This window comes from Emiliania huxleyi (genome assembly GCF_000372725.1).
Source record: "Emiliania huxleyi CCMP1516 unplaced genomic scaffold EMIHUscaffold_677, whole genome shotgun sequence".
In the NCBI taxonomy this organism is placed as follows: Eukaryota; Haptophyta; order Isochrysidales; family Noelaerhabdaceae; genus Emiliania; species Emiliania huxleyi.
Genome location: NW_005196920.1, coordinates 1 through 22,572, shown reverse-complemented (window position 1 = coordinate 22,572; position 22,572 = coordinate 1). Strand labels below are relative to the sequence as shown.

Sequence of the window (22,572 nt, the reverse complement as noted above, 5' to 3'; positions counted from 1 at the left end):
GGTCGTCAGGCGTGGGCTCGCTCCACCGGCTACGGCCGGCTGCGCTGGGGGGGCTGGTGAGAGGCAGGGGCGGGCGAGAGGCAGCCTAGAGAGAGATGTGCCTCCCGCCGCCGCGGCCCCGGTCTAGGTTAACTTGAGCACTTGAGCACTGGATAGGGTCGATTCCGCATGGTACGGGACCCCTCGATCGTCTCGCCCTCCCTCACTGGTGTGTTCATTGGGGGGGGTCATAACAAACACGGTACAGGATCGAGGTGCACGCTGCCGAAGCAGTGTCGCCCCCCCTCTCCCCGACGGCGATGGCGGTGTGACCGATCGAGCTACAAGAGGAGCTTGTTCAGCAGGATCCGGGATAGTCTCGTGCACTACCTCACTGGGCCTGAGACCACAGAGCCAGCATCCCGTCACCGTCTCGGAGGTTAACTAAAGCGCAGCCATTGGCAGCGCCATGCGGCTATGGCTGGCAGCGCTACGCGCGACGTCGGCACGCAGGGCGAGGGCGGGGAGGATGAGATCGAGGAGCGCTCAGTTGCTCACTCAGCTGCTCAGCGCAGGAGGACCGCCCGGTGGGCGTAGGTGGCGCAGGGGCAATGGGACGGGGCAAGGGCAGCAAGGGTAGGGGTAAGGGCATGCGGGGTTGGGGCAAAGACGGGGAGGGGAGGGCCTGGAACTTTTGTGCGCAGCCCGAAATCTTTCACAGCTCTGAACGCGAGGGCCTCCTGGGATACCGGGTAGGCGGCGTGGGGCGTGGACGGAAGCGACCTGTGACGCCACCAGTCGAACTCTGACTCACGGCCAATGCCCACGCGGCGAAGTACTGGTGCATACCTGTCGGCGTTCCTCCTCTCTGCCGCGCTCTTTCGCATGCACATCGACGAGGAGGCGGGTCACAGAGCTCTCAGCGCCGCGGTCACCCTCGCTGCCGCTGCCGTGGTGATGTACGCCGCATTTTTCGCCCTGTCGATGTACTTTGTCGCGGTGCGCTTCCGGCGCCCTCGTTGTCTCTTGGAGCCCGATTTGACGGCACCCTCCCTTGTTTCAGACAAAGCTGCCGCACGCTGCCGACAACATATCTTCGCCGCCGCCACGCCGGAGGGAGGTGACCGCGCAGCGATTACCCTCGTGCGGGATATCACATTGAGCATGTGCATGGTGTGACTCTCTGCGTTTGGGTATGGTGTGTGTGTGTTGGCCGCGCGTGCAAGCGCCAAGTCCCAAGAGGACTTCGAGCCACGGTGTGCAGAGGGGTGTACAAGCTGCTACGTAAGCTCTCGGTTGTACCGTAGGCGTAGGCCGTACGGTATGTTTGGTAGTGACTCTGGTTCCTGGCGGTTAGAGGAGTTACGGCTCCTAGACAGGTTGATCACGAGTCACAGGGCCGCCACAGCGCGCGCGGCGAATGCCCAGCGTCGGTCTGCACTTCGCGCGCGCCGCCCAGCGAGCTCAGCGTCCTCCTCTCAGAGGCCACTGACTCTATGTTTCGTCGCTCACCTCAGCGCGCCCCACGGCCCGGTCTTGCTCGCGACGCGGCCGAGCGCCATGACGACCTGCATGCCGAAGCAAGCCGCGAGCGACGCCCACACCGCGAGCAGGCCGCTGCCAAAGACCTGGCGCGAGAGGAGCAGCACGAGCACCGCGCTCGAGGCCCACATAGCGGCAGTCGAGCCGATCCAGTCGCGCCCGCCCATGAGCACGGCGTTGGCGGGGTACGCGAGGCCCTTGAGCACCTGCGAGATGCACCGCGCGATGAGCCGAGCGGAGCCGAGATAGATGTGCCGAGAGGAGCCGAGAGGAGCCGAGAGGAGCCGAGAGGAGCCGAGAGGAGCCGAGAGGAGCCGAGAGGAGCCGAGAGGAGCCGAGAGGAGCCGAGAGGAGCCGAGAGGAGCCGAGAGGAGCCGAGAGGAGCCGAGAGGAGCCGAGAGGAGCCGAGAGGAGCCGAGAGGAGCCGAGAGGAGCCGAGAGGAGCCGAGAGGAGCACCTGCGTGATCAGCACCGCCGGCATGACGGCGATCGCCGCCGCGCGCACCTCGGCCGACGTGGTCAGAATGCCGACCGCAGTGCCGCGCACAGACCACGTCGCTATCGACAGGGCGGCGGCGAGGCCTCCCCCGAGCTGCAGTCCCCGCCGCAGCACAAACCGCGCGCCCGCCACGCACTGCGCCGCCTCGGCGGCGGTAGCGGCGGTAGCGGCGGTAGCGGCGGCGGAGGCGGCGGAGGCGGCGGAGGCGGCGGAGGCGGCGGAGGCGGCGGAGGCGGCGGGCGGCGAGCCCTCGTCGCCCTCGTCGCCCTCGTCGCCGCCCCGAGGAGGCAGCAGGGCAGAGCGCCTGTTCAGCTCGCGAGACAGCAGCGCCTGCATCGCCAGCGAGACAGCCTCGCACAGCTGCGTCGTCGCCACGCCCAGCTGGAAGGTCAGCGCGTACGCCGCAGCGGGCACCGAACCGAGCGACGCCGCCGCGCGCGCGGCGTAAGAGTACCCCCACAGCTTGCCAACCGTGCGCACGTAGATGGCGGAGCCAGCGCCCAGGTACCCTCGCGCCGCGGCGCTCAGAGCGGCGGGCGGTGGCAACCGCACGCCGCGCCCTTTGCTGCCGCCTTCGCGAGCGAGCCTCCGCAGCAGCAGGAGTAGCAGCGGCAGGGCGGAGACATAGTTCGCCGCCGCCGTCGCGGCGGCCGCGCCCGAGCAGCCGAGGCCGCACCCGAAGATGAGAATCGGGTCGAGGGCCTAGCGTGCGAATACGCCGATGTCGGGGCGTGAAGACGGTATCGCGCAGTGCGTTGACAGCACCGCGTGAATACGAGGGCAGCGGAGACAGCGGGACACCGCGCGCAGTACAGCGGAGTACGCGTCTGAGCGGCGGTTTGAATACAACGCCATGTCTCACGGGCTCTAGGGCCGCGGGCCGCGTTGACGGCGGCGCCCGCGAGCGTACAGAGCAGCGGCGTGAGAGTGTCGCCGAGCCCGCGGTACAGCCCCTGCATCACGAGCTGGAGCGTCACCGCGGGCGCGCCGATCGAGCGGAGGCGCAGGTACGCCGCGGCGGGCGCGGCGAGGGGGGACCCCGCGGAGGCACCAAAGCCGGCGACAATCTTTGGGGCAAAGGCCGTGAAGACAGCCGTCTGGACGAGGCCCAAGAAGAGCGCGAGAGCGAGCGCGGCGATGACGGAGGAGAGGAGCGCGTCGCCCTCGGCGCCGGCGACGAGCGACGTCGACGTCTTGGTCAGCGGGTCGCCGAAGAGCTTCGCGATTGAATAGGTGGCGGCGATGCCGATGCCGGCGGCGCCGAGCTCCGCCGCACCGAGCCTGCCGAGGTAGAGCGTGTCGACGAGCGAGAGGAGGTTCTCACACGAGAGCGCTGCCAGGGACGGCAGCGCGATCGAGCGCAGCTCACGGTCGAGCGTGCGCCGCCGCTGGGGTGGCGGCAGCAGAGCCGGTGGCAGCTGCGCGGCGTCGTCGGCGTCGCTGGCGGCGAGAGCGCGCGCTGGAAGCGAGACGCGAACGGTCTGCACTGCACGCGCGAGGCGCGGGCGGTGGAGGGCTGGCGCGTGCGCCGCGACCGCAAGGAGTGCGAGGAGAGGCATTATGATGTCTATGGCCGTGAGTAGCGGCGGTGACCAAGCCGCCAGACACCGTGTATTTTTTTTTGAGAGCGCCTTCTTGTTACTCTCGTGAGGCTGTGAAAGCACGCCCACCCTAGCGGGATTGGGCTCTCAGGGAACTGCAGCCCTCAATGGTACGCCTCAAGGCGATTTGAGCTGTACCGCCGACCGGCGCGACGGTCGAGGTGGCCCCCCTGGAGGACATGGTGGCCGGGCCGAAGGAGTGTGCCTCAGGCGCCTGACTGGAGGTGGGGTGGTCGCGCGTTAGGGACGGAGGGAGGCGGATAGGGGGGGAGGTCCGGGGCCGAGATCGAGAGCCCTCTGCACCACTGCAGAAAAAAGTAATATATCTTCCCTTCCAACACCCGGACGTTCCCAGGGTGATGGAAGGTTCGACGCACCCCCGGACTGGGCAAATCCCAGGGTAAAGACGCTGGGCACGCCGGCCGCCAGAGCCTCCACTGTGCACTGATCCCTCCGCCGCCGCCACACCTTCCTTCTACATCATGGTGTCGTTGGCAATATTTAGGGACAGGGCTCGGGAGGGCGCACAAGGGATGGAGTGCCAGAGGGCTCGGAGGGGCGAGCCGCCGAGCCGGGCTCGGGGGGCTCGGAAGGCTCGGAGGGCTCGGAGGGCTCGGAGGGCTCGGGGGCTAGGGTGGGGGCTCGGAGGGCTCGGAGGGCTTGGAGGGCTGGAGGGCTCCAGTAGGGCTCGGAGGGGTCTGGAGGGCTCGGAAGCTCGAGCCCTCCGAGCCCTCCGAGCCCTTCAAGCCCTCGGATGGAGTGCTCGGAGGGGTCGGAGGCGAGCTGCCGAGCCGGGGTCGGGGAACTCGGAGGGCTCGGGGGGTTCGGGGGGCTCGGAGGGCTCGGGGGGCTCGGAGGGCCTCGGAGGGCTCAAGGATCGACCCTGAGCCCTGGCTGTCAGGCTGTCAGGTGCTGTCAGGTGATCTGTCAGGCTGTCAGGCACTGTCAGGCGCACTGTCAGGTGCCTCTGTCAGACAAGCTGTGAGAAAAAAGAAAAGCGGTGGCTTTCATAGGCGAAGAACAGTCAGCCGCAACGGCCTCGACGCCGCGATGCAGGAGGAAGCACCCCGTGAGGTGCCAGAGGCAGTCATCGCGGCGGAGGCCGGCAGCCTTCCCGAATCGGTGTGGACAGCGGCGAGACGAGGCGAAAAGTTGGCGCTGTTGGTGTGGCTTGAGAGCGGCGGGCAGGTCAATGCAACTCGCGGGGGCGACACCGCGCTGATGACCGCCGCCTCCAACGGCCACGTGCCAGCGGTCGAGCTGCTGCTGCAGCGCGGCGCGGAGGTCGACTTGCAGGGCGACGGCTGGACCGCGCTGATGTACGCCGCCAGCACCGGCCACGCGCGGGTGGTCGACCTGCTGCTGCAGCGCGGCGCGGCGGTCGACCTGCAGGACTGCGACGGCACTACCGCGCTGATGGCCGCCGCCGACAGAGGCCACGAGCGGGTGGTCGAGCTGCTGCTGCGAGGGGCGGAGGTCAACAAGCAGGACTGCGACGGCGAAACTGCGCTGATGTACGCAGCCAGCCAAGGCCACGAGCGAGTGATCGACCTGCTGCTTCAGCGCGGTGCGGAGATCAACAAGCAGACCATCTACGGCGGCACCGCACTGATGCGCGCCGCTGGCAACGGCAACACCGCCATCGTGCTCCGCCTGCTGCGGGCGGGCGCGGATACAAAGCTGCGCGCTGAGAACGGGAAGTCCGCGCTGCAGTATGCCAAGGAGGAGGGTCACAGCGCGTGCGTCGACGCTTTCCGGCAGCACATCGCGGAGGTGACTGCGAGCCAGCGCGAGGCGGCAGCCGGCGGCGTGGGCGGCGCTTCCTCCGGCGAGGCGGCGGCGGGAGCGGGGGCCGCGGCCTCTTCCGGCTCGCTGTCCGCCCTGCCTCACCCTGTTTGCCTCCATGAATTTGCTATCGACGGACTTGCTCGAGCAGCTCTCGACGGCGACGAGGCGGCGCTGCTGGCGTGGCTTGACAGCGGCGGGCGGGTCAATGCGACCTTCGGGGTGGTGTACGCGGCGAACGAGGCTTCCGGCATTACCGCGTTGATGGGCGCCGCCCGCAACGGCCACGAGCCAGCGGTCGAGCTGCTGCTGCAGCGCGGGGCAGAGATCAACCTGCAGGACAGCAGCGGCCACACCGCGCTGATGCTCGCCGCCAACAATGGCCACGAGCGGGTGGTCGAGCTGCTGATTCAGCGCGGCGCGGAGGTCGACAAGCCGGACAGCGATGGCCGCACCGCGCTCATTGACGCCGCCAGCAACGGCCACGAGCGGGTGGTCGACTTGCTGATGCAGCACGGCGCGGAGATCAACCTGCAGACTAGCGACGGCGGCACCGCGCTGATGGCCGCCGCCACCAACGGCCACGAGCGGGTGGTCGACTTGCTGATGCAGCGCGGCGCGGAGGTCAACAAGCAGAACAGCGACGGCGGCACCGCGCTCATAGACGCCGCACTCAGCGATTCCCCCGCCATCGTGCTCCGCCTGCTGCGGGCGGGCGCAGACACGGCGCTGCGCGCTGAGAACGGCAAGTCCGCGCTGCAGATGGCCAAGGAGAGGGGCCACGCCGGGTGCGTGCGCGCCCTCGAGGAGCATGCGGCGGCGGAGGCGGTGGCGGAGGCAGCGGCGAGGGATGCAGAGAGAGCGGCGGCAGAGGCGGAGGCGGCGCGGCATGCCGAGGCGCTGCTGGCGGAGGAGGAGGCGGAGAAGGAGGGGGAGCGCGCCAAGGAGAGCAAGAAGGGGAAGAAGAAGAAGAAGAAGAAGGGGAAGGGCGGCGGGGGCGGCGCTGGGCCCTCGCAGGTGCCCGAGGATGGGGCAGCGCTGGCGGCGGCGGAGGAGGCGGAGTTGGCGGCGGCGCTCGAGGAGAGCGCGAGGCTGGAGGAGGAGAGGCGGGCGCCCGACGAGCAGGGGTCGTCCTCCTTGGCTGCAGAGAGGCCGCCTTTGGTGGAGGAGGAGGAGCCGCCGGCCGATTTCATCTGCTCGATCACGACCGAGGTCATGAGCGACCCGGTGATGGCGGCGGACGGGCACGCCTACGAGCGGACGGCGATGGAGCGCTGGCTCGCGACCAAGTCGACGAGCCCGATGACGGGCGAGGCGCTCGAGTACACGGGGCTCTTCCCGCACCACATGCTGCGCAGGCAGATCCGAGAGTGGCAAGAGGCAGGACGGTAGGTTTGTGTGGCGTTTGTGAAGGCGGGTTTCGAGGAGAGCGCGAGGCTGGAGGACGAGGCGACCGCGCGCAACGAAGGAGCGGAAAACAAAACGACAAACGACTAGTCGAAAGTGATCCCTCGATCTGCAAATGCCCACACAAATATGCCCACCCACACGCACGTACAAACATGCAAACTCTCGCGCACGCCAGGCGCACGCCCTAAAGCCGCTGACACAAAGAATGTGCAAACCGCACCTCAGCCCTGCGTGCGGTTCCCCTTGAGCGCCGCCACCGTCCCCTTCAGCTCCGCCACCTGGTCGAGCGCGTCGCCGAGCAGCCCCTTGGCCACGCCGAGGTCGCGCAGCTGCTCCACGCCGCCGCTCGCCCGCACCTCGGCGGCGTTGTCGGCCACGTAGCGGCGGCACTGCGCGAGGAGCCGCCCGTCGCCCAGCGTGTGCGCCGCCTCGAGCAGCGGCACGGCGGTCGCCGGCCCCACGCTCTCCTGCAGCGCCTGCGCGCAGAGCAGCTCGAGGCGCCGCACCTGGTACATCTGCGCCAGCTCCCGCAGGTCGAGCGCGCGCTGCGCTCTGCCGCCCTCCTCCTCGCCGAGGTCGAGCTGGTCGGTGCAGAGGTAGCGGACGAGGGCGGTGAAGGTGGCGAGGTCGGTGTTGGACACCGTGACCTCGGCGGCGTCGCGCTCCTTCATGCCGATGCCGAACATGGTCCGAAAGAACACGGACCGAATGCAAAGCACGTTCTTGCTCACGCTTTCGAGGCGCTGCTGGTCGTCGCCGACGATGAAGGTGACCATGCCCTGGGGCAGAGTCGCATCACCCCACATCTTTGCGAGGTCTGCCGCCAGGGTCGAGGGCGGCACCACAATCGGCGCGAAGGTGGGAGGCGGAGGAGGCGCCGACACGCAGACCTGGCGGAGGGAGGGCCCCGAGCAAACCAGAAGAGCGCTGCCATCGGGACTGATGGCGACGCCGCATGGGTAGTGGAACTGCGCCGCGCCGCCGACGCCATCGGCACTGCCCTTGGAGCCGCTGCCCGCGAGCGTCGTCACCGCGCCCGTCGCCACCTCCACCCGCCGGATCTTGTGATTGTCAAGGTCCGCAACAAACAGATGTACACCGGAGGCCGCTCAGCGAGTACTGCTGCCATCGGGACTGATGTACACCGGAGGCTGCCGACCGGACTCGGCCAGGCGCTGTATACGCGCTTTCAGAACCTGTCGCCGCTCGACCGCGCGACTGCCGCTCCACTCGTGCGCCTTCTCCGAGTTTGACGACTCGCCCGAGGCGTTGGCAAAGTACGACAAGATCTCGTTTCGTGACCTGTGCACCAAGCTCGGCGTCTCGCGCCGCATGTACAAGGAAACCTTCGAGCCGATGATCCTGACCGGCCTCTTTGCTCCGGGCGAAGAGTGCTCTGCGGCGGCAGCTCTCGGCATGGCCTACTTCTTCGTGCTCAAGCACCAGACGAGCTTCGACGTTCGGTGGTGCAAGGGCAACATCGGCGAGAAGATCTTCCAGCCGTGGGTCGAGCAGATGAAGGAGCGCGGCGTCCAGTTCCTCCCCTCCACGCGGGTTACCGACTTCGAGTGCGGCTCGGACGGCCGCATCGAGTGCGTCGTCTGCAGGACGACCGGCGGCAGCCCGCTGGTGCCGGGAGGCACGCCGACCGAAGACGCGAGCGGCGCGCCGGCCGACTCGAAGGTGCGGGTGGAGGCGGACGACGTGGTGCTCGCTGTCGGCGCCGCGGCGCTCAACGGGATGGTTCGCGGCTCGCGCGCCCTGTCTCAGCACGCGGAGTGGCGGCGGTACGCCAACCACGCCAGCAACAGCGACGCCATTTACATGCGGAGTTTCTGGTTTATTGACGAGCGATCACGACGGCTGACGCGGTTGCTGACGCGGTTGATAGATTGACAGTCCATCAGCAAGAGCCGCCACAAACAAAGAAAAACAGGCGCGCCAGGCCGCGAACAAAGAAAATTAAATCCTCGTAAGTAGGTAAGTGGTGGGGCTATCTGGTATCTGGAGCTTTTTTCTTTTCTTTCTGGTGGTACAAGGGAGGGCGAGACCCTCGCTCGCATCTCCACACCCGGACGGACACGGGCAGGAAGGAGCCCCACGGCATTCAATCAAAGTGCAAGCATTGGCCCGGTCGGTGCACGTGGGCGAGCAGCCTCCCCCTCCCTCCCGAGCTCCCGACAAACCAACTCCCGCACATACACACAATCGGCATGCTCTGTGGGTCACCACACACACACACACACACTCACACACGTCACCATCCGGGTGTCTAAGGAGGGAGGGAGGGCGAGACGATCGAGGGGTCCCGTACCATGCGGAATCGACCCTATCCAGTGTGCTCAGGGAAGGGAAGCACAAAAGTTGCGCGTGACATCGCGCCAACTCGCACGTATCGTCCCGCGCCCGAGATGTTTTCGTCCTTCTCGCCGTCGGCCGAGGCGCACCGCCTGGTCTTCCACCACCCTCTCAACCTCACCATCAGGCCCGTGGAGCACACGGCCTCCTCTCGTCGAACCGCCGACTGCTCGGCCGGCGTCGTGCACCCGAGCATCCGTTCAAACGCCGTCGAGGCCATCGGCGCTCCCCAGCACACAGTGTTCCTGCACCTCAAACTGAGCAGACCCTCTGCAAACGGCGAGCCGAGCGATACGCTGCGAGCGGCGCGGCAGCTCAGCAGCACGGCGGTGGTGCGCCTCAGCCGCTCAGAGGACGACGGCAGGAAGCGCGGCAACAGCACGTGCCCCCGCCGCGCCGGCAGCATGTGGGATCGCTTCGCCATCATGAGCGTAGACCATGCGGTGTGCTGGTCAATGATGGTCGAGCATGAGGCCGCGACCTCGCAAGCGTTTGCTCTGTTCGTCAAGCTGCGCCCCGATCTGCAGCTATGCTCACCACTACCATCCTGGCGCACGCTTGCGGGCGCGCGCGGGTTGCTTACGTGGGCAACCGGCCCCGACACGAATAACAAGGTGTGGTGCGGCGGCGGAGGTGGTGGGAGTGGTGGTGGTGGAGGCGGGAGTGGTGGTGGAGGTGGTGGAGGTGGGAGTGGTGGCGGTACACGCCCCATGGCCTCCCTCTCCGCACACGCACCCCATGCCCTCTGCAAGAGTCGCCACCACCATCACCATGGTCACAACACGTGCAGCGGCCCTCTCGTCACCGCCCGCCCGCACGCCCCTGCGCCAGGTGCATGACATGCTGGGCATCATGCCGCGCTCGGTCGCAGCTCTGTACTTCAACGCCCATCCGGAAGTCGAGGCCTGCGTGCCGCGAGAAGCGTACGCACCCTTCTGCCCACCAAAGTACATGGCCCGGAGCGGCGGGGCGCGCGCGGACGTGCCGCCCGAGTGCCTGCTCAACCGTTTTCTCCGTCGGAGAGGGGTGGTTCCGAACGATACGCTGGGCAGCCAGCGAGTGTGCTTGTGGCTTGATCCATCGACCGTGCGCTTCTGCGACACTGCGTCGGCGCGAAGCTGCGCGCACTCGTGGACGCTGCGCCCACGGATTTTGTGGCCCCGGCTAAAGAGCATGCTGGAGCTGGAGCTGCGCCATCGATTTCCTCACAATTTCACGCCGAGCTGAGAGAAGGTTGCGCCATCCGCTCGTTGGCAGCTCAGCCCGCCAGGCATGTGGCAACGACGAACCGTCAACCGAGCGGGGCTCGCGTTGATTGTGGCATGCCGAGTAGACCGCAACGCAACCATGTGATTGTTTGAATTCCACACACTTTTTTTCACTTTTTCAAAATACCGTAAAAGACTTGCATGTGGCTAGTCATGTTGCCAATAGAGCGCCTCTCGTGTTTTCGTTACACGCGAGCTCGCCTCGTCGCCTGGCGGAAACTCGTGTAGAGTTGAGGGGGGGGGGGGGGGGTAGAGTAGAGCTGGAGGCTCGACAGTTTGCGGGGCCGGGGGGTCACGAAATCATCAGCACACGGAGGGCCCGGGTGCTCAATAGTCGCACTGGCAGTCCTCGGCGGGGATTGGCCCAAAGAGCAGGCGGCGCCGTGCTCTCCACCTTACCCTAGCCCCTTATCTTACGGCCTTGTTCCGTTCCGTCCTGATTGTCGTCCGTCCACACCTGAGGTAAACGCCGTGCTGCATGGGCGTGGAGGCAGAAGTTCAGGAAAACGGTCACAGGGGTTAGCACGAGGGCCACTGGCACGCCGATCACCAAATAGATGAACAGCAGGATGCGAAGGATCCAGTAGACGACCACCGACCGCGACCTGCCTCCAGCTTCTCACTGGCAGTCTCTCGCAACCACAGGCACACTGACACACAGAGAGTTTTCTAAAATCTCTCTGACACAGAAAGGGGTGGCAGGGGCGGCGGCAGGAGTCTCCCACAACTATGCGGGCCTCGCTAGAGGTGCGTCCTGTGTGTGTCCTCGTCCTGTGTGTGTCCTAGAGGTGTGTCTATTTGTAAAATTCTTTTTCCAGGGTGTACCTGTGTTAGTGCCAGTGCGCGCCAGTCCTCTACATGCATGCAGCCGTCGAGCTTCTGCCCGGCCAAATGGCAACAGTCGCGTCAAACGGCAGCGATCCGCTCCTCGAGGTGGCGAGCGATCCGTCTCGCGGCCGATATTACGTCGCACGTCGCGGCATCGCTGAGTCCGAGGTACTCCTCAGGGTCAGACCGGACGTCTGGGCGCCAGCGTGGCCAGGCGACGGCGAAGCGGCGGCTAGCCTCAGCAAGCGCGAGAGTGCGGTGATTGTTTGCGACGCTGGCTTTAGCGGCGCCGCGCAGCAGGCGCTTGGCATCCTAGCTGCCGGCTGGCTGCTCCTCGTGCGTGCTGCTCTCCTGCCTGACGAGGCGTGGCCTTCCCGCCACATACACAGCAACACCGCCCCACTGCCTCGCAGCCTCTCTGCCCGCTGCGTCTCTGCCGCTAGGCACACGGATGGGCCACTACAAATGTCACTCGCGCCCAAGAGGGCATGATCCACCCAAGAAAGCATGCTTCTCCTCGAGGCGCTCGAGGCCGTGCTTCGCTGCTGCGACGACAACGCCACCCGCCGAGCGGCGGAGCAGCAAGCGCTGCTCCGCCGCGTCGCCGCCAAGCTCTCCTCCGCACTACACGCGGCGGGCGAGACTGCCCGAACCACGGACCAGCTCGCGCGACTGATCGGTGTCTTGAGAGCGGCGCACGCTGTCGGCGCCGCGAGCGGGTGGTCGCTTCAGCGCTCTGCGCCGTGCGTAGGCGTCGTTGTGACGAACGCCTTTGGCACGCGCGGCGGCGATGGCGGCGGCGGCGGGGCCGAGGAGCCGGCGGGCTACGGGCTGTTTGTGCGGGCGTCGCTTTTCAACCATTCGTGTGCGCCTAACGTCCACGCCGACCTCACCTGTGGCGGCGGCGGAGGCGAGATTGGCCGAGAGGACCCTCGCTGGCCCGAGACTGGCCGAGAGGAATGGAGACGCCGTCGAGGCTGGCCGAGAGTGGTCGAGGCCGTCGCGAGACTGGTCCGAGACGGATCGAGATCGACGCGAGGTTTCTTCTCCCGAGGTTTCTAGGTGAACTTGTCTTTCGCGCGAGCGAGCCCGTGCTGCGTGGCGAAGCGCTCTACATCAGCTATGTCGACAGCACGGAGGCACTCACACTCATTCACACTCACACTCATCCACGCACACACACACACACACACACACACACACACACACACACACACACACACACACACACACACACACACACACACACACACACACACACACACTCACTCACTCACTCGCACGCACGCACGCACGCACGCACGCACACACACACACACACACACGCACGCACGCACGCACGCGCGCGCGCACGCACGCACGCACGCACGCACGCACGCACGCACGCACGCACGCACGCACGCACACACACACACACACACACACACTCACTCACTCGCACGCACGCACGCACGCACGCACACACACACACACACACACACGCACGCACGCACGCACGCGCGCGCGCACGCACGCACGCACGCACGCACGCACGCACGCACGCACGCACGCACACACACACACACACACACACACACACACGCTCACGCCCACGACACGTCCGAGCCCCTCCGCCTCCTTCCCGTCAGCCGCGGTATGAGCGCCGGCGGCTGCTACAGCGGCACAAGAGCTTCACGTGCGACTGCGCGCGCTGCGGCGCGGACCTGTCGCGGAGCGAGGAGTGGGAGAGCAGCCTCCGCTGCCGGTGCGGGCGCGGCTGGATGCAGCCCGAGGGTGGGGCGGGCGATTGGCGCTGCGTCAGCTGCGGCGACGAAAGCGCCCGGGCCCCGCGTGCCGCTATTCTGCTGCCCTTCAGCCCGGTGGGTGCGATCAGGCGCCGCCGAGTCGCTCTCTCGCGTGCTGGCGTGGGACGCGGACTTGCGCGGTCGGCTGGCCGCGGCGAGCGAGGGCGGTGCTACGGCGGAGGTGGAGGCGGTGCTGGAGTCGGCGCTGCGGCGCTGCCACCCGAACCACGCCGTCGCGCTCCAGGCGAGGTCGCGGGAGAAAAAAACACGCCGGGAGATCTGCCGAGATTGGGACGAGTTCCGTCCGAGGCGCGGCCAGACACCGCCCGGTTCCCTTCAGGCGCGGCTGCGGCTGGTCCAGCTAGCGTCCTCCGACGCCGACCGCTGCAGGCGCGCGGAGCAGGCGCTGAGCGTGGCGGCGCGCGTGTGCGGCAAGTACGACGAGCAACTGGGAGACCTCTACTGCACGCTCTCGGCCCGGCGGGGCTTGTGAGCGGCGTCGCTTCACGGCGGCGGCGGCGGCAATAGGCGACCTCTGCTTCACGCTCGGCCTGGCAAGCCACGCCTTGGCCACCGCGCCCGGCAGATCTGCGGCCGAGCAGTTGTCGCTGCTTGCGCGCGCCGCGGGCGCGTTTGCAGCTGCGGGCGCGCATTTTGGCTTCTGCTACGCCGACCCGCAGCACAAGGCGACGCGCGCCGCCGCCGCGATGGGGAAGGTGTGTTTCGGCGCGCTCGCGTCGCGGCTACCGCGCGCCGGCCCCGACGGCGGCACCGCCGCCGCGAAGCGGGGCGTGCGCGCTCTGATAGACGCGTACGGCCCGGCCCGGCGGCGAGGGGGTCACGGGTAGAAGACCACTGTGGTCGGTATGTTACTGGTCATATGAGGTGCGGACCCGCAGTGCGAGTTGCAGACCCGGAGGGTCCTCCTACTAAAGTGTAAGGGCTGTTGAGCGCTCGCTTTCCCGTGGCCAGCAATCGGAGAACACTCACGACAAGCGGCAACCGCCAGCGCACAGGTGCAACCAAAGTGGGCAACCAAAAATTGAAAAAAACGGCTCGGCTCTCGTACTCGAGTCTCTCGTGTCGTCCTCGGTGCTGGCTGCCGCGAGGACCGGACCCTACTTATGGGAAACCATCAATCACTTTGCGCGGTGAAGCTAACCAACCAAAGTGATGGTTGCTTGGATGGTAGTACTCTCCTGTAACCACAGTCCTTCCTGTGTGCTGTGACATGGCAAGCCACTCTCAGGCAAGCCCTACCTACAAGAGCATCAGAGGAGAGGCTTTGCTCTTGGCAGGCAGCTTCGTGCATCTGCAAGCACCAGCCCACCCGCAGGCCCGCAGCGGGCCTCGCGCGCACGCGGTGCTCATGCAGCATGTAGACGTGCAGGAGGAGCTCTGGCGGCACGCCCGCGCACGTACGGGGCGCACTTCGTTCGCGAAGGCGCAGAGCTCGCTCAGTAGGCTGGGCTCAAAGCGAAGAGCGAGCAGCAGCCCGCGGCCGCGCACCACACGCACACACGCGGCCGCCGGCATCGGCCGCGAGCGCCGCCGCGCGCACCTCGCGCCGTGCCGCATCGGCCGCGCACACGTCAGCGAATCGCCGCAGCTCGCCAAGCACGCTGAGCATCAAGCTCAGACGCGCGGGTAGCCACGCTTGACGGTGACGGTGTGGTGCAGCGGCGCCTTCCCGTCAAGCGGCGCGTCGGCGTAGTAATCCAGCGTCAGGTGCGTCGCGTTGTGGATGGTCATGTGAGAGAAGCCCCACTCCTTAGCTTGGTAGACTGACCACTTTGCGCGTGCGCTCGGGTCGGGGAACGTCGAGAGGCTCTGGCCGGCGTTGCCGATGATGGCATGGATGGGCGCGTCGTAGCCGGCCGCATCCTTCAAAGTGACGCAAGCCCCCTGGATCATCGGGCACGAGCGCTGTGCATAGTGAATGTGGCCCCAGAACGCAATGTCCACCTTGTACTGCATGAGGAGCGGCTCGAGGTCGCCGAGCGCATTCTGCGGCAGCTTCGCGTTGCCAGCGTACATTTGCCGGTGGCCGGCGACGATCACCCACGCGTGCGCGTGCGGTTGACGGCCGCGAGGTCGGCAGCGACGAACGCGTGCTGCCGAGAGCTTTTCGCCGAGCTCATCTCCGTGTGCAGCATCAGCACGTGCAGCGGGCCCTGCTCGAAGCTGTACCAGCCATCGTCCGCCGAGCCGACGGGCTTGGCAGCACGCACCGTGCCCGGCACGCCGACGACCACAGACGAGTGGTGAGCGCGGCCGGCCTCCTTGCCGACGTACTTTTGGCCGATGCACGGCCTGGTATTTGGCTGGGCGCACGTTGGCATGTGGAAGCGTGCCTCTGTCGGCACACCGCATTCGCCGCCGGAGTCGCCCGCGCCAATCGAGTTGCCGCTGCCGGGGAAGTCGCGCTCGTGGTTGCCCATGCCGGTCATGTAGGGCACGTAGGACGAGATCGGCTCAATCTGAGCCATGAAGCGATCCCACTCGGACTCGTAGCCCGTGGCGTACGACAGATCGCCCGGGTGCAGCACGAGGTCGATGCCCTTGCCGCCGTTGCTCGCGAGGCGCTTCGCAATGTGCACTGTCGTGTTGACAGCGTCTGGCTCCTCCCAGTGGTACTGCGAGCCGTCCTCATAAGTTTCACCCATGTCTGCGGCGATGATCACCGAGAGAGCGCCATGCGGGTCAACGGGCGCGGGCGGCGTGAACGAGTGCACGGCCGACACCAGCCGTACGCGTCCGAGCCGACGCGGTAGAAGAACTTGGTCGGCGGCGCGCCCGGCGTGTCGCTCGCGAGCTCGAGCACCGCCTCGTGGAAGTATCCAGGAGCATGGAAGCCGGACGCATTCGCCGGGAAGCCGCACAGGTCGGCCGGAGCGTAGGTGTGGCTCGCGGCGGGCGTGACACGATCGAGCGAGGACGCCTTGACGCCCCACTCGACGCGATGCTTCGCAGCGTCGTCGCCCTGCGCCGACGTCCACGACACGCGCATCTGTTGCACGGAGGAGGTGCGAGAGAGCCGCAGGTGCATGGGGGCCGCCGCATCGCGCAGCGTGACGGTGTCCGAGACAGCGAGGACCTTAAAGTCGCTCGCGTCGGTGAGCGAGCCCGAGAAGAGCGCCCAGTTGACCGGCGCGCGCATGTTGGACACGATGAAGTTGTGGTACCCGCGATACAGTTGTGAGCCCGAGATAAACCTGTTGGGCGCCGGCACGGTGAACGGCGGCGTCCCCTCGGTGGAGATTCCACGCTTCGTCGGGTCGGTGCCCATGTGGATCGAGATGTCGGTGACGGGCGGCGAGAACTGGCCGACCCACAGACTCGACGCGCCCTCAGGCTCGACACGCCAGCGGTGCACACGTCTGTCGAGAATTTCACATGCATCGGCTTGAGGACGCCAATCGCGACGCCGGTCCAAGACACGTTGACGTTCGGCCTATGCTTTGTCGAGAGTTGGTTGCAGTCGTCTCGCTGTGGTCTGTGGCGGGCTGTGTGTGGCGGTGTGTGGCAGATAGGGTGTGCCCCTGGGGCGCGAGAATGAATAAATACATCGGCGGCGTCTCGGCTCAGCGCGCAGCGGCTGCGTAAGTGCGTACGTATCTCGGAATCCATATCGCGAGCGGCGCGCGCCAGACCGCCCGAGACCGGCGGCGCGGGCCGATCGGCCGAAGCGCGCGGTTCCGGTTGGTGAGGGAGGTTGGAACAGGACAGCCCGCCGTCAGCACGGTCCGCGCGGCAGCCCACGATGCATTAGCGACGGATTGGTTCGTCGCCGCTTTTCTCAAACCTCTGCTTGACTTGTGTGTGACTTGTGACTTATTGTGTCGTGTGATGCGTGGTGTTGCGTACTGCTAGCAAGATATGAGTCTCAAATCTAGCGCATTGCATGCGCCATGACTCGCGCCAGCGCGTGCGGGAGCTCCTGGCTGAGCGTTGAGTCCAGGCGAGTTGCGCTGGCCACGATCGCTACGCCGAGCCGAGCTGACGCGCCGAGGCGCCGGCCAGTCGCAGCCGTGAGGCATGCCACAGCAGCAGAGGCACCTGCCACCCATTGGGCGGGCAGACAGAAGGCCAGGGCAGCACTGGCAAGTGCAACGTGCCTCATGTCGGAGAGCGACCGTGCCTCGTTCGCCGCTTATGATGTAGAGTTTGTTGTAGAGATTTCACGTTGTAGAGCGCTTCTACATCGCTCTCTACATCGGACTCACATCGTCACGCGGCGGATGTAGAGCTCTACAGCTCTACAGCGCTCTACAGCTCTACAGCTCTTGCAGTTATCGTAATCACATCGTCCATGTAGCGTTTCATACGGAATCGGGCTTCGAAATCATCTTCAAGCGTATGCATCCATTTATGCTCCATCCGAGTCCCTATCGGCAGCGGTGGCGAGAGCGCACTCCCCATCGGGATTACCGCGAGCCTGCTTTAGCAGGCGTCCGTCATACGTGATGACGTAGCAGTTATCCAGATCGAAATCGATCACCTCGAGCATCGTCGAGAAGCTGATCGATGCGTGTCCCCACACCTCCCCTTGTTGTGCCCACGAGCACTTCTTCTTGCCTCACTTCGGTACAAGCAAGTATTCTCGGGTTTGGGACAGCTGTGAGCGTGTGAGTGAGTGAGTGAGTGAGTATTCTTGATACGAAACCACGACGACACACACCAGTCGACTCGCATCGCCATCGGTTGCCTCCATGAACGGCGGAGCTATTCTCGCGTCCACACCACACCTGCCTGGCTCCAACGTGGACACGCCCATAGCTGGGGACACTACTAGGTCACGCATGGCTTCAGAAGTTTTATCTCTGGGCCCCGAAAGGCATCTCTAGCAGCGTCGTTACGCATGCGCCCTCCCCTCCTGGGCGCATGCGCCTCACGTCTCGCCAGAGCATTAAGCCCCTGGTCTGCCATACCGCAGAGTTTTTCGCCGCGAGCAAGCCGCCCGCCGCAAACAGCCTGAGGGGCATCAGTGCCCCTCCGCTCGACGCGAAAGGCCGACAAAAAATTGCGACATCGAGCACGAACCCTGATTCGGCCGAGGAGGCCTCGCTGCTCGAGAAGGCCGCCGCTTCTGACGACCCCAGCGTGCTAGCGGGCGAGGCTCGCCCGTCGCCGAGCCCTCTGCTGCTGCCCGCTCGCGGCGTCTTTGCCGCCTTCGTCCTCCTTGTCGTGATCATCGGCTGGCTCTCGGCCCGGTACGGCCCGCCAGCCAAAGAGCGGCGACCGGCGGGCTCCGTCGGCGAGATCGTTTATTCGGCGAGTCGGAAGGCGCTCGGCGGCGGGCTGTCCGGCGCGGCGGCGGGCGTAGCGCAGGTGATCTTGCTGATGTGGCTGCGCACGACGATGAACTACCAGTATCGGCACGGCTCATCCACATGCGCCGCGATGCGGACGCTTTACGCGCATGGCGGCGTCTCGCGCTTCTACCAGGGCCTGCCGTACGCGCTGCTGCAGACGCCGCTCTCGCGCTTTGGCGACACAGCAGCAAACACAGGCGTCCTCGCGCTCCTCTCGTCGACCGCTGCCGGCGGCGCCCTACCCGTCGCGCTGCGCACTGCGCTGGCGAGCAGCCGCTGTCCCGCGCGTGGCGCAATCCCTTCCCCCAAAGTGTCTCGGAAGTTTGCCGCAGGCGAGCGCAGCGGCGGCGCTGTGGCGCGTGGCAATCACGCCGCTCGACACGCTCAAGACGGCGCTTCAGGTGGAGGGGAGGGGCGCGTATGAGCTGCTGCTGCGCCGCGCGAAGCAGAACGGCGCCTGTGAGCTTTGGGCCGGCGCGCTCGCGTCTGCGGCGGCCAATTTTGTGCCAAGAGTTGTTCGGAGATTCTGGTCGCCGCCGGGTGATTGTCTCGTCAGCCCCGTGCGGCTGTGGACAGGTGGGAGGCTACCCGTGGTTCCTCACCTTCAACGCGCTCGACGAGCTGCTGCCGAGGGCGGAGCCGGCGGGACGCGCCAGCGCGGCTCGGCCAATTGCTTGATCTGTCCGCACGACATGTCCGAGCCATGTCCCACAGGCCGGGCCGCGGCTGCTGTTGCGCTCAGCAACACTCGGCGTCTGCGCCGCCGCAGTCTCGGACTGCCTCTCCAACTCCATCCGCGTGGTCAAGACGACCCGACAGACTGCGGAGGCAGGAGGCCCCCGCGCGGACGTAACGAGGAGAGATCCCGTGGCGATGGCGCTGGTTTGCGGTAGGCGCCTCTCTCGTACGAAGAGGCCGCGGAGTTGGTGCTGCGGCAGGACGGGCTGCGGGGGCTCCTCTGCCGCGGGCTCGGCACGCGCCTGCTGGCGAACATCGTGCAGGCCGCCCTCTTCACGGTGATATGGAAGCAGCTTGAGGCCGGGATGAGGGGACGTGGACTCGCGTAGCGCGCAGAGAGGTGCACGATTTTATTTGTACTATCGAGAGCGCGCGACTTACGTGCACGGGCCGAGCGTTTGTGATATCTCGTCAGTGGGCGCTGGTCCTAGCGCAATAACGAAAACAAACCGCGCGAAAAACCGCGGTCACAACGTGTGTGTAAATAAAAGGTATTTTTGGCGTAGCACTGGGACTGGCCACTGTGCACTGCCACTGCGGCACTGCCACTGGCAGTGCGGGCTGCGGCACTGGGCACTGGCAGCTCTACGAGCTAGCAGTAGCACTACGTCAGTAGCGCATCTGCAGCTACGGCTTTAGCACTTTGGAGTATTATCTATTAAGTAAAATGAGCGGATTGAGCTCCAAGTGCGAGCGAGAGGTCTTGAGCACTTGAGCACTGTGCACTGGATAGGGTCGATTCCGCGTTACAGGATCGAGGTGCACGCTGCAGAGGCAGTGTCGTCCCCCCTCTCCTCGGCGGCGATGGCGGTGTGACCGATCGAGCTACAAGAGGAGCTTGTTCAGCACGATCAGGGTGGCTGGTCGAGCAGTTCGCTCACTTCCTCAAAGCTCAATGGGTGAGCTTCAGATCTCATGGCCCTATATACCCTCGAGAGGTCTCAAAGAGGATCAAACAGCTCAAAGGAAACGCGACCAAACATCTTTCATTATTCAAACACACAGTGACCAATATATACGCCTCTCAGCGACACAATAAAAAAGCGGACAGTCGCCAGTCAGAGCCGAGCGGAGCACGTGCCCACCTGCTTGCACTAACCTCGTGTCGCTCTCCCACACACGGCGACGCGCGCTCAGAGAGCACTAGCGCGCCGGAGGCTCATGTCAACCCCCCCTCACCCCTAATGTACAAAAGGCGGCAGGGACTTGCCCTAACCCCCCCCCGGCTCCGCCCTATGCCACCTCGATGGCGTCGGGCACCTTGCGGCGGGTGGTGTTCGAGTTGTACGGCGTGTGCGGCACCGCGCGCCCGTCGGCGGGTGAGGAGCGGGGGCCAACGGTGGCGAGGAGGGGCATGAGGAAGAGCACGGCCCAGAGGTAGGCGAACGTGATGGTCAGGAGGAAGAAGTAGCCAAACTTGGAGAGGAACTGCAGCTGGCACGACGCCAGCGCGAGCGCCGCGACGAAGCTGGTCAGCATGCCCCAGAAGACGGAGATGCCCATGTCGCGCAGCGCGTCGTGCGTGCGCTCGAGCGGCGAGTGCGAGGTGGACTCCATGTACGAGTGGCTGAGGTGGACGACGTAGTCGACGGCGAAGCCGGTCAGGGTCATCAGGCAAATGGCCTCGCTGGAGCCGAGCTCCCAGCCCATCGCGACGGTGATGCCAATCACAGTGACGAGGGCGCACGCGATGGAGAGGACGGAGATGGAGGCGGCGAGGAGGTTGCGGGTGGAGAGCACGAGGACGACGAAGGCGATGCTGATGCCGATGACGACGCCGATAGTCGACATGCGCACGTACAGCTCCTGCAAAACCATGTTGATCCATTTGTTTTGGGCGCGCGGCTGTCCACCCGGATCTTCGCCCACGGCCACCTGCGAGGGAGGGGAGACGGCGACGGTGGGACGCTGTGGCGCCTTGCTTCTCGCCCAGAGCCTCTCGTCGCGGCATCTCAGGTGGGCTCTCGGCCTGAAACGCGTCGCCGAGGGTCGTGCCGACCGCCTCGTTGATCTCGTCGACGAGGCCCTCGTAGTCGTCGTACTTCTCGCGGAGCTCTGACGCGGGAAGGAAGACGTTGTCGTTCATCTTGACGCCCATGACGACGCGAGTCCACGCGATGAAGAGGTCGCCGTTCGCGTCGACCTCAAAGCCGACGTAGCGCGAGCAGTATTGCGCGGTGTCCCCGTCTACGTCTATGGCGTTGTCACACCATTCTTTGACCGCCGTGACCACGCCAGTGTCGGGGACGGGGAAGATCTTGCTGTGGGTGTTGCGCCAGTCTTTGAAGTCGCGCACCCAGCAGTCGATGTCCTTCTCCAGGCCGCCCTCGTCGGTTTTTCTGTCGAAGACGAGATTCGAATTCTCGAGCAGGTCGCACGCGCTCAGCAGTCCCGACTGCGCCGACTCGTCAAGGACCTATGGGACGCGTCACGGACGTGTCGTGGACGTGGCTTGGTGTGCGCCGCCCCTCCCCTGCGCACGGCCCGTCGAGCACCCAGTCGGGGCTGAAGGCGAGGCGGCCCTTGTTTTGCGGGTCAAAGAGCCGGTTGACGCCTTCCATGTCGAGCGGCTTGTCCTCAAAGCCCCACACGACGCTGAGCTTCACGGGCTCGTCCTCATTCGAAACCTCGAACTCGGCGCTCAAGTCGAAGAAGCGCTGGAACGGATGGCCGTCGGGCAAAAGCTGGGCCGCATCCTTCTGCGGCTCGAGCTGCGACGCCTGCCACGCCATCGGCGCGAGCACCGCGAGCATGATCACCACGGACGCTGCACGCGCCGGAGGGCGCCGGATGATGCTAAAGGGAAACACGTCCTCGAAGAAGGTGACGAGGCGCGGCTTGGCCACCTGGTCGGCGCCGCCGCGCTCGGCGACCGCCGTCGTCGTCTCGAGCTTCGAGGAGGAGGCGCAGAGCGCGTCGCAGCCGCCCTTGCGGCACCCCTGCTGCGTGTCCGCCGTACCGCAGCAGGCGCAGCAGAGGCCCGGCTTCATCTCGAAGTGGTTGTGGTACAGCACCATGATTGCGGTGAGAAACGTCATCACGAGCACGTAGTCGATGAAGATGACGAAGGCCGTGAAGATTCCGAACAGCTGCAGGTCGGGCACCTGCCATGACGAGGCCGCCGTCGCGAGGAACGCGGCGCACGTCGTGAGCGACGTGATGAGCATGGCGAGGCCCGCGCGGCGGTAGACCCACGACATGCGTGTCGCCAGGTTGCGGTTGACCTCGGTACCCGCGTAGAAGGACTGTGCCGGGATGTGTCGGGGATGTCGGGGACGTGTCGGGGACATGTCGGGCGATGCCAGGGGCGTGTCGCGGACGTGTCGGGCAATGTCAGGGACGTGTGGAGTCGATGCCAGGGACCTGCTTCCACGCGTCGACAAAGACAAAGGTGTCGTCGGCGCCGATGGCGAGCACGATGTAGATGGAGAGGAAGAACTGGAACGAGAGCCACTTGATCTGCAG

At 66.0% G+C, this 22,572-nt stretch overlaps 8 protein-coding genes across 8 annotated transcripts; 5 read left to right on the top strand and 3 right to left on the bottom strand.

Annotated features, from left to right (window-relative positions):
* Nucleotides 1-1,487: 1,487 nt before the first annotated feature.
* Nucleotides 1,488-3,579, bottom strand: EMIHUDRAFT_120645 (hypothetical protein; the record flags this gene model as incomplete). Its single annotated transcript, XM_005762485.1, has 3 exons — nucleotides 1,488-1,718; nucleotides 1,979-2,722; nucleotides 2,911-3,579. 3 exons carry the CDS (start codon nucleotides 3,577-3,579, stop codon nucleotides 1,488-1,490), a joined length of 1,644 nt encoding a protein of 547 aa, XP_005762542.1.
* Nucleotides 3,580-4,671: 1,092 nt separating this feature from the next.
* EMIHUDRAFT_248541 (hypothetical protein) lies at nucleotides 4,672-6,798 on the top strand (the record flags this gene model as incomplete). Its single annotated transcript, XM_005762484.1, has 2 exons — nucleotides 4,672-4,707; nucleotides 6,532-6,798. 2 exons carry the CDS (start codon nucleotides 4,672-4,674, stop codon nucleotides 6,796-6,798), a joined length of 303 nt encoding a protein of 100 aa, XP_005762541.1.
* A 1,155-nt stretch (nucleotides 6,799-7,953) lies between these two features.
* EMIHUDRAFT_248539 (hypothetical protein) lies at nucleotides 7,954-8,712 on the top strand (the record flags this gene model as incomplete). Its single annotated transcript, XM_005762483.1, has 1 exon — nucleotides 7,954-8,712. The coding sequence occupies one exon, from the start codon at nucleotides 7,954-7,956 to the stop codon at nucleotides 8,710-8,712; it is 759 nt and encodes a 252-aa protein (XP_005762540.1).
* A 419-nt stretch (nucleotides 8,713-9,131) lies between these two features.
* EMIHUDRAFT_248538 (hypothetical protein) lies at nucleotides 9,132-10,401 on the top strand (the record flags this gene model as incomplete). The annotated part of the gene is made up of 2 exons (XM_005762482.1): nucleotides 9,132-9,788; nucleotides 10,006-10,401. The coding sequence occupies 2 exons, from the start codon at nucleotides 9,132-9,134 to the stop codon at nucleotides 10,399-10,401; spliced, it is 1,053 nt and encodes a 350-aa protein (XP_005762539.1).
* A 1,376-nt stretch (nucleotides 10,402-11,777) lies between these two features.
* EMIHUDRAFT_248536 (hypothetical protein) lies at nucleotides 11,778-13,547 on the top strand (the record flags this gene model as incomplete). The annotated part of the gene is made up of 4 exons (XM_005762481.1): nucleotides 11,778-12,029; nucleotides 12,899-13,043; nucleotides 13,144-13,244; nucleotides 13,395-13,547. The coding sequence occupies 4 exons, from the start codon at nucleotides 11,778-11,780 to the stop codon at nucleotides 13,545-13,547; spliced, it is 651 nt and encodes a 216-aa protein (XP_005762538.1).
* Nucleotides 13,548-14,689: 1,142 nt separating this feature from the next.
* Nucleotides 14,690-16,343, bottom strand: EMIHUDRAFT_248535 (hypothetical protein; the record flags this gene model as incomplete). Its single annotated transcript, XM_005762480.1, has 3 exons — nucleotides 14,690-15,061; nucleotides 15,139-15,722; nucleotides 15,797-16,343. The coding sequence occupies 3 exons, from the start codon at nucleotides 16,341-16,343 to the stop codon at nucleotides 14,690-14,692; spliced, it is 1,503 nt and encodes a 500-aa protein (XP_005762537.1).
* Nucleotides 16,344-18,017: 1,674 nt separating this feature from the next.
* EMIHUDRAFT_446231 (hypothetical protein) lies at nucleotides 18,018-19,488 on the top strand. Its single transcript, XM_005762479.1, has 4 exons — nucleotides 18,018-18,634; nucleotides 18,702-19,011; nucleotides 19,084-19,197; nucleotides 19,263-19,488. Exons 1-4 carry the CDS (start codon nucleotides 18,398-18,400, stop codon nucleotides 19,403-19,405), a joined length of 804 nt encoding a protein of 267 aa, XP_005762536.1. The 5' UTR covers nucleotides 18,018-18,397; the 3' UTR covers nucleotides 19,406-19,488.
* Nucleotides 19,489-20,073: 585 nt separating this feature from the next.
* On the bottom strand, nucleotides 20,074-21,202 carry EMIHUDRAFT_446230 (hypothetical protein). The gene is made up of 2 exons (XM_005762478.1): nucleotides 21,077-21,202; nucleotides 20,074-20,982 (listed from the first exon to the last, which is right to left on the bottom strand). Exons 1-2 carry the CDS (start codon nucleotides 21,191-21,193, stop codon nucleotides 20,341-20,343), a joined length of 759 nt encoding a protein of 252 aa, XP_005762535.1. The 5' UTR covers nucleotides 21,194-21,202; the 3' UTR covers nucleotides 20,074-20,340.
* Between the last annotated feature and the right edge of the window lie 1,370 nt (nucleotides 21,203-22,572).

Excerpts from the sequence above, each read along its gene's own strand:
- EMIHUDRAFT_446230 (XM_005762478.1), bottom strand. The coding sequence starts at position 21,193 with ATGAACGACAACGTCTTCCTTCCCGCGTCAGAGCTCCGCGAGAAGTAC. Across the intron at positions 20,983-21,076 it reads CCCTCGGCGACGCGTTTCAG|GTGGCCGTGGGCGAAGATCC; the intron begins GCCGAGAGCCCA and ends CCTCCCTCGCAG.
- EMIHUDRAFT_446231 (XM_005762479.1), top strand. The coding sequence starts at position 18,398 with ATGTGGCTGCGCACGACGATGAACTACCAGTATCGGCACGGCTCATCC. Across the intron at positions 19,012-19,083 it reads TGCTGCCGAGGGCGGAGCCG|GCCGGGCCGCGGCTGCTGTT; the intron begins GCGGGACGCGCC and ends CATGTCCCACAG. Across the intron at positions 19,198-19,262 it reads CGACCCGACAGACTGCGGAG|GCGCCTCTCTCGTACGAAGA; the intron begins GCAGGAGGCCCC and ends GGTTTGCGGTAG.